The sequence below is a fragment of the Anser cygnoides genome, chromosome 17 (genome assembly GCF_040182565.1).
Source record: "Anser cygnoides isolate HZ-2024a breed goose chromosome 17, Taihu_goose_T2T_genome, whole genome shotgun sequence".
Classification (NCBI taxonomy): domain Eukaryota; kingdom Metazoa; phylum Chordata; class Aves; order Anseriformes; family Anatidae; genus Anser; species Anser cygnoides.
Window position 1 is genome coordinate 11,665,333 of NC_089889.1, and position 9,338 is coordinate 11,674,670.

At 39.1% G+C, this 9,338-nt stretch overlaps 1 protein-coding gene across 2 annotated transcripts in view; it reads left to right on the top strand.

The window, feature by feature from the left end:
• Window positions 1-7,162, top strand: part of GCN1 (GCN1 activator of EIF2AK4) — a 42,872-nt gene extending 35,710 nt beyond the window's left edge. The window contains exons 52-58 of one of the 2 annotated variants that reach the window (XM_066978893.1): window positions 76-269; window positions 971-1,085; window positions 2,226-2,322; window positions 3,236-3,384; window positions 4,037-4,141; window positions 5,603-5,821; window positions 6,448-7,162. In XM_066978893.1, the coding sequence (XP_066834994.1) occupies window positions 76-269; window positions 971-1,085; window positions 2,226-2,322; window positions 3,236-3,384; window positions 4,037-4,141; window positions 5,603-5,821; window positions 6,448-6,573 (1,005 nt within the window). In that variant the 3' untranslated portion in view covers window positions 6,574-7,162. The remainder of the gene's footprint in view (window positions 1-75; window positions 270-970; window positions 1,086-2,225; window positions 2,323-3,235; window positions 3,385-4,036; window positions 4,142-5,602; window positions 5,822-6,447) is intronic. The other variant, XM_066978894.1, reaches the window with a different exon arrangement.
• The last annotated feature ends 2,176 nt before the right edge of the window (window positions 7,163-9,338 follow it).

Genomic DNA, 9,338 nt, shown 5'->3' on the forward strand with positions numbered 1-9,338 from the left:
GTTTACAGGCCTTGATTTCTAGCCACTCTTTCAGACTTGTCTGCATCACTTTTCCTTCTTTCATCTCTGGTATAGGTTGAGATTGCCCTGAAACCATTTTTGCCTCAGTTGCAAACAACCTTCACCAAAGCTCTGCAAGACTCTAACCGTGCTGTTCGGCTCAAAGCTGCCGATGCTCTTGGCAAACTCATTGTTATCCATGTAAAAGTGGATCCTCTCTTTACTGAGCTATTGAACGGAATTCGTTCCAGTGATGACTCTGCCATCAGGTAAGGTGGAGGGGGTACCTCAGACTTCGCCGCTTATTAGGGATAAAGGAGGGCTAGAATGGCTGAGCTACTGTAGCTGTTTGAGTAGAATTTCTTCCCTCCCTTAGTTCTGAGAGTAAGATTTACTTACTGTTAATCAAGACTTGTAAAACCAGGGACGTGGATGATAGGTACTTTCTGGGTCAATAGGCTAAGCCCTGATATATTACATCAGGGAGGTGTTACTTGGCATCTGCTCACTTCTTCTCCCTTCTAAATCACAGAATGTTAGGGATTGGAAGGGACCTTGAAAGATCATCTAGTCCAATCCCCCTGCTGGAGAAGAAACTCTGCAAGCCCCCCCAGCAACCACTGCAACCCACGTTCAGATACAGGACTGCATCAGTTGCCAGTTTGACCTAAAGTAATGCAGTTATTCTTGTATCCTAAGTATACAGATCCCTAACAAAATAATTTCCTGATTTATTTCTTAAAAATCTTTGAATAGTCAGAAGATACTTATGTTGTAAGAGACAAACACAAACATGGAAATATTCTCTAGTGTGGAGCTCTTATCAGCGGAGGGAACATCAGTCTCCTAAACTGCAGGGCATGTTAATCTAATTGCTGCATGAGAAATTTTTACGGGTGTCCAGAGCTCAGTTTATTCTTTAGGGTGAGGGAAGAGGCAATGTCTGACTGTATGTTGTTATCACTTCTAGGGACACGATGCTGCAAGCTCTGCGGTTTGTGACACGAGGAGCTGGTGCAAAAGTAGATGCTACGATTAGGAAGAATATCAGCACGGTGCTTCTGGGGATGCTGGGACATGATGAGGTATTGCTTCAGACAGCTGCAAAGGATCCACGTGGTGGACAGTCTTATTTTTAAACTTACCATCTGAACTTTCTAACAAAATTATTTTCTAAAATACCTTCTGGGGAAAGAAACTTACATAAAGAAGCGTTTTAGTTGGGCATTGCTCACCAAACTGAACGCGGTCTGTAAAATCAATCTTGTTGGAGCCTTGTACGGTTAACTGGGAGCCAGGTGCAAGAATTGGAGATCTCTAGCCAGTTACTTTTAACTCTGAAAACCTGTTAGTTTAATGTTTCCTTAGCAACCGTATATGTGGGTTTGACCTGCAGTTCCTCACTGACATGCTTGAGAAAGATCTGAAGTCAGGATTTGCTTTTTATCTCAGAGAAAACCTGCAGTACCTTCGCTGCATGCACATACATGTGTCTGTAGGCTCTCAGGTGGGGGTTGTCATTTACTGTGAGGAATTCTTTGCTAATGACAGATTTTTCTCCAGTAAATAAGAAACACTAAGTTTAATAGAGCGTTTTCTGTATACGACAGCAACAGTATCATGTGTGAGATTAAAATAAATAGGGTTTTTTTTGTGTGTTCTAATCTTTGCAATGCAGACATACAACTATTGTCGTGCTAGAAACAGAAAAACAGAAAAATTCCCATTGGATTTTATGTTTCAGGGTGGAGAATTGCAGTGATGATATAGTTGCATAAGAAGCCAAACCTACAAAAGTCTGGAAGATTTAAATTTAAAGTACTATGGGTTTATTACAGAGATAAGCTTATCTAGAGATGGCTAGAAGTAATGCTTATTTTCTAGACTGAATCAAAATGTGTTAACATATCCTTTAAAACTTTCACTTTCATCTTTATGACTTTTCCATTTAACGAGTCAGAATTTACGTGAGACCTCTAATTCTTCAATCTCTGCTGGCTTTTTTTTATTTGACCGTGGAAGAGGCTTTAAACTCTGTTCCGTACAACAAACCTCATGAACTGACAGAAATCCACAGGTATCAGGAGTGAAAGGGTGCCTACTAGTATGTTTTGCCCCTTCTCTTTTTATTTCATATCATCCTCTGTCGCTTGCTCTTCTTGCTCCTGATCTGTGATGTACATTGAGCCCCACCAGCATTACTCTTTCCCTCCTTCCCTTGTTAGGATGCCACCCGCATGGCCTCAGCTGGCTGCTTGGCAGAACTGTGTGCGTTTCTGTCGGAAGAGGAGCTCAGTACTGTTCTCCAACAACACTTACTGGGTAGGTGAAGTTACTGTGACCAGAACTGAATCTGAAAAGCAGGGGAAGATACCTTCTTAGCCAGCAGTTTGGGAAAACTTTGTGACTAGTGATTTAGGTTCCTCCTCCTGATCTTAAACCTGAATCTTGAGATTTCCTTGTACTTTACTTGCTTGTGGCTGTTCATGTGTACACTCTGGTACACTGCTGAGCACAGGATAGTGGCTGTAATTCAGGTTTACCTGTATTTTTTCTGGATTTGTTTTCAGGTGAGTTGATGAAAGTACCAGCATGGCCAAGTAATTGCTTAGTGCTGACGCACAGAGGATGGGAGGTGACAGCATGTTGAGGAAGGGTGGAGGGACGGTTGTCCCACCTTAGTTGATGACACTGTGATCTTAGATTGGCTTACGCTTATTGCAGACCAAATCTGGTGGCTTCAGATGCTTTTGGAAAATTAATCTTTCAGTTAGACAAATGCATGAATTTTGTAGGAAACTCTAGGTTGGGAGTGCTATGGTACTCTGTGGAATTAAAAAAAGGGAATCTGTTACCTGGTTTCAAATTACGTATTACTTTTACATTTTTATTAGTGTCAAAGCTTATGTAATTCCAAAGGCAAGTTGCTTCATGCACTAGGTGATGTGGGCCTGACTACATGTGACTTAGAAGACCATCAGAAATAGCCAGGTTCAACAATGCAGAGTCGTTTCTTTGTGTCAGGTTTCCATGTCTGCCCAGAGGGTGTTCCTGTCTGATAGTGGTGGTGTGTTTTAGCACAGTTTGTAGCTCTTTGGGAGGAGTGGAGAAAGGAAGATGCTGCTTTAGATGCTGTTAATTATTTAATTTTATGTAAGAGAGTTGACAAACTGACAAATATTTTCTCAGATGTAGCCTTTTTAGAGGTAGATTTTTTTTTTTTTGTCATTTCTAGCAGATGTCTCTGGAATTGACTGGATGGTGAGACATGGACGAAGCCTGGCTCTCTCGGTGGCTGTAAACGTTGCTCCTTACAGGCTGTGTTCCCCCAAATACTACAACAGTGTTCAGGAGATGATCCTCAGCAATGCCACCGCTGACAGGGTAAGCACTACCTGAGGGTGGGCAATTTCTGTTCAGGTGCTTGTGGGAGTAGTTTTAAAAGGCACACAAGTCCACTGTAATACCAAAAAAAAAAATGGAACAAAAAATTCCCAAGTGCACTCTGAATGTTCTCCTTTGACTAGATGCAGTTTTATAGTGAAATGACATGAGTGTCCTAATTCTTTGAGTTCTGGTCTCTGTGGAGATGAAGATTAAATAATCTTCAGCTGTGGAGCAACTTTCACTGGGAATAAATTACACTTCTGCTGTCCCATTATAGTTCTCATTCATGGGCCAGGTTTACAAGAAGTGCAAATATTTCAATTTAGGAGGAAGATTTTAAAAATAGGGTTGCACGAATAACTTAGCGTTGAGAACTTGTGGGCCATGTAGGGGCTGCCACCGTATTCCATGACGATTTTTATCATCATATTCCATCATGATTTTTATTGTACTTATCCAATAACATTACATTGTTTTCATGAGTTGCATGCTACCGTTGTTTTAAAGATCTGTGTAGCCTTTTGCAAAAGCTCACCAGTCTGTGGGCCTGCAACTAGTACAGACTCCACAGAGTCTGTAACTATGGGCCTAGTTATGAAGGCTGTTGAACTCTGCTGTTATAACACCAGTTTCTGTTTTTATGTTGAAGATACCCATTGCAGTTAGTGGCATCAGAGGGATGGGCTTTCTTATGAAGTACCACATGGAAGAAGGAGGAAACCTGCCTCCAAAACTTTCCAACCTCTTTATTAAGGTAAGACCATTTGTGCTACCTGGTATTGTTCTTCTGGGATCTTAACTAGTGTCATATGATCTTTCTTTCAGCTAATTCATAGGTGGTTTTCTGTATAAAATATCTGTATTGTAACGTAGCATTAAAGCTGAAACCTCAGCTCCCATATTTTGGGAAGCTCTAAATCCCTTGATGCTTGGAAATCTAGGTAAGTCTTTTTTGTAGCAAAGCATAGACAGAATAACTTTACTAGCCTACTTTGCAGCTGCAAACACAATACCACCATCTCTGTTGTAATGTGGTAATTTGACTTTTGTTCTGTGTTCATTGTGATTTTTTTTCCTTTGCAATAACAAACAGCTGGCAGAGACAGAAAACTGTAGCAGGGGAGTTGTCAGTTTGTTTTTTAAGGTTGCTAACGGATTTTGTTAGAAAGGTACCAAATACCAACTCCTTTCCTCCGCTGGTTTTGCTGTGGTACTTTTCAACTTGTTTTTTTTCTTTTGGAAGGGAGTAGCTCCTAGAGCCTGGAAGAAAAGTGAATATTGAAGTTAATGCTTTTTTTCAATTCATACCTATTTAAATAATCTACCTCAGAATTCCTTTCTTTCTCTGATGTTCTGGTTTATTTTTTTCCCATGAAAGTAGAAAGAATCTGATTTTGAACGTTAGAACCTCAGGATCTTTTTTAATGTCTTAGAAAAGGTAAGGGAAGATAGAGTGAGAAGTAGTGCTGGAGCAGGTGAGCTGCTGTTTTTTATTTTGTCCATTATCTTTATTGTAAATAAAAATGTGTTACATTTTCAGGTTTTACATTTCAGTCTATCAAACGTGCAAGTTGACACGGAGGCTTTAATTCTTCAAAGCAATCTTTTTGTTTGAAATTCTACGTCCATACATTAATTTGTATCATAGAATGATGTTAAAATATAAGTATCAAAATTGTCACAGTACCTTTATCACAGTACTAATTGTTGACATTTAGATGTTAGCTTTCATGTTTTAATATGTTGAGATTAAATCAAAAGTAAGCATCTCTCAATTTTTTATTTTAAAACAAAATATCCTATTGAAATGCACCTTAAACGCCAATCAGAGATTGACCGGGCTGTTTCTGCTAATTGAATGTATTTTATAGATGTCCTAACACTGTCAGCTTTTGCTGCATTCAGTGGTCACTGTCATTTCCTGAGACTGCTGAAAGAGAAGCATGTGACCCTGCCAACAACCGCATTTTAAGAAGCTTTCTTTCGAAAAAGTATCTTGTTTAATCTTCTCTTACTGTTATACATAAGTTTAGTAAAAGTTGTTTATAACTAACGTGTTTCTCTCTTGTGTATCTGTGAGTCTCTGTTGTGTATCTTTGACTGCTTGTTTTTCTTGTTGTAGCTTAAGATACTTGAATTAGAAAAAAGGTAAACATGTGCTTTAAGTGCCTGTCCTTGGTATGTCTTAATTTAAGACCATCTTTGTCTCCTTCAGTGTCTCCAGAACTCATCCAGTGATATAAAGTTAGTCGCAGAGAAGATGATCTGGTGGGCAAATAAAAACCATCTTCCCCCACTGGATCCTCAGACAATAAAACCAATTCTCAAAGCACTTCTGGACAACACAAAGGACAAAAACACGAGCGTAAGAGCCTACAGCGACCAAGCCATTGTTAACCTTCTGAAGATGAGAGCGGGTGAACAAGTTCTTGAGGTATGAGACAGAAGAAAATGTAACCACCAGTAGCAGGCTGTGTCACGTGGCTCTGCCTTTGGTTGTTTTAAGTGTTGGGCCTGGAGTCTCAGAAGGTGCTGGCAGTCTCTTCTGGAATAGATGGTGTGGGATGTTCCTATTTGCATTTAAGCCTTCATCACTATTCTCATGCTAAGCTTTGAAGAAATATGCAAGTTATCTGGTACTGTACAATCATACTGTGCAGTATTGCGAAGATCAAGGTGTTTAATGAACCCTTAATGTTTACAGCAGTAGACTTGCTTTCAAAATGCCTGAAGCCTTACAGTGCTGTAGTTACCTCAGCTAGAACTGGTAGTTTATTGCTGTTGTCACCTGTATAATCCTATTGCAGCATTAGTGGTGCTAGAGAGAGTATTTTTAGGATGGATGGAATGAATACCCCTTTGTTATATCCATATCCAGACCTCTTTTCAAAGTCCTAGCTGGTTTTGGATAGTTCTCATGTTTGGAATCATAAAACCAGATGAAGGCTTTGGGCATATTTGAAAAATTGTAGACAAATATACCTGGTGAGGCACTTAAATCTGTTATTTTGAATGGTGTATCCTAAGGAATTGGTAATTGGTGTTGTCTTCCTTCCACAGTCGGTTTCCAAGATTCTGGATGCTGCCAGCTTGGAGCTTCTCAACGAAAGCTGCAGGCGATCTCTTAAGAAGCTGGCTGGCCAGGCTGACTCTGACGAACAGATAGATGACACTATACTGACGTGATAATAAAGCTCGAAAAGACAAGAAAACACTGAACCAACCGCTGCATCAGCATTTCAACTCAAAACACCTATTTTAAATGTTTTCATTTTTGAAAATGTTAATTCTGATGGGATTTCATGAAAAGGACTCCCAGAGAGTATTTTAGTACCGAATATACCAGAATAGCCTTAATTAGACCCACATTAGCTGAAAATTGAAAATTTGGTCCCCTTTTTGAAACAGATAATGCGCAAGAAACAGATATACTAATCAATACTGGTAAATTATGGCCAATTGTGAGGTGTGGCTAGAGCACATCAGGCTTAAACTCTGGTGATACCTATTTCTTTTCCAAGGTCTCTGCAAAAACTCCAGTATTCGAAGTACTGTTGGTCTTTTCCAGAGACCCTGTGAAGCTGGAATAGAACTCAGTGAAAGTTCAATCGTATTGTTTTTGTGTACTGCTAACTTGCTGCTTGTGACGGTTCTGAAGACTGAAAATCCCTGTAAAACACAGTATTTAAAACAGCCTTAGAAATCACAGATACAAAAGGGGAATTAAATGCAGTCTGTTTAAAGAAGGAACATTTAATAAAGGCTTTGACTTTGATCCTTCTGGTGTAAACTGTTCTTTTTAGAAATTCATTTGTCAACAAACTAATACTGTGATTTACTTTTTGGACCTGCTTTTTCTAGGGCATACGGTTTGTAGAGTGGGTAGTGCTGCAATCTATAAAAACCCTTTTGCAAAACTGAGGAGGCTAGGGTTTAAAACCAAGCCAGAAGTGACATTTAATGAAATTTGTAATTACTCCTGTTCATTTCCAAAGTATTTTTGACTACATCCAGCTTTTTGTTATTTGACTTGTGAAAAGTCCTCTATTTTTGTCTTCAAAGGCTTTGAAAGATACTTGGCACTTCCAACACACAGATTTTTTTTGTTAATGAGTTGTACTGCCCCAAGAAAGCAGTGTTTTATTTTACCTGGCCAACTATGCACTTGTGTGGTTTCTTTTTTTTTTTTTTTTAATTGACTAATATCTTTAATGCCACTTGATGTAAATAGTGAAAAATTGTGTTGCAAAATCCCAATTTTTAGAGGGAAAATTTGTTTTGCATTCTATGTAGAGTACTAGTTAAGCGAGCTGTATCTATTTAATGAACCTACAGAGCAGATGGCTGCACCTCAGAAGCTAGAGCATTAAGATCTGTAGTTCAAAGGGGGGGGATTCAACTCTGGATGGCTCAAACCATGATGATGGGAGAATACAATACTATACATCATAAAATTTGACAGCCTAAAATGTAACCACAAGGGATCACACACTCTAGTAGAACTAATTTGCTGATTGCTGTGGCAGTAGCAGCAAACAAAAACATTTAATCTTCACCATGCTAATTCCTCAAATAGCACGATACAGTCTTGATTAGGTATTTGGGAGTGCTGTGTTTTGTTCTGGTCAAAAGCCTGTCAAAAAGCTTCTGATGTTCTGTCAGCTCCCAAACCTGTGGTACAGGCTGCTGGCAAACGAGTGATTTGCTGTAGAAGAACTATTGGAAGTGACTTGGGAAAGTCAGCTGCTTTACCGCTCATCTAAAATAGGCTCAGCTCTGACTGAACCGTTCCTAATTGATTTCCATATAATTGTTCTTCTACAGCATTGTATGATGGTGATTCTATAACTCGTCTGTGCCATCTATTTCACTAGAAGCACTTTCAGACTGTCAGAGCTTACTTCATGTCTACCAAAACCTTCCTTGCTGCTACTTGAGTCCATTACTGCCTGGCCCATTCCCGCAGGCATTGAGAACAGTTAATTTGTGCAACAGCCACATCATCCCTGCAGTGTTCTCATTCCTGGATGAAACAAGGTTGGATCTCTTAGGTTTCCTTGTAGATCATGTTTTCTAAACCTATCCTGTTGCCCTTCGTATTTGTTCCATTCTGACTCGTAGTTGTCTCGTGGTGTCCACTGCTGGACCAAGTCTTCTAGTGGAGAATATTACTTTGCAAGTCCTACGTAAGACGCTGCTGTCTATCCCAACATGAGGTTTGGCTCCTTTTTATTTTATGTCAACAAGTCTGCTGTTAAAAACATTTATAGTTTGTGATCAGCTTAGAATCCAGGCTTCAATATTCCTTTTTGGCTATTTATGTCCAATATTGTATTTATGTGGTTGATTATATCTACAAAATTACACTGGTTTCCAGTTGGTCTTACTGAACTTCCAGACTACTTACTTCATAACGTTTATCTGCATTTTGAAGGTGGTTTTGAACTCAGAATTTGCCTTCCAAAATACTTGCAAAGCTGTTCTGCTTTCTGTTATCTAAAGATTAAAAAAAAGTATTCTCTATCCCTTCATCCAGATAATTAATGAAAGTAATAAGCAGAACCAGTCATGGGATAATTCACTGTAGGAAGCTTGCATGCTGTTTGACAGTGAGCTATGAGTACAGAGTAGAAAACTTCCAAGTATATCCCTTGGAGTAGCTCAATGTAGTTTATATGTCATTACTTATAAAACTGTCGTGAGCAATCTAAAGAATACTCCACCTAAACATTACGGTAGTTTTAGGCATCAAAAGCTTCATATATTGCTTCTCTCTCACACCCACTCCTATATTTTAGGTGGGAATAATATGTTTTAGTATACTTCTAATAATTAACTGGTCAGTAATACCACAGTGGATCTTTCTTCCTCCTCTAAAGAAAAATACTGTGTTTACTATTTTCTAGGCTCCTAAATCTCAATTCTCATCTACAAGATCTTGAGGATGAGTG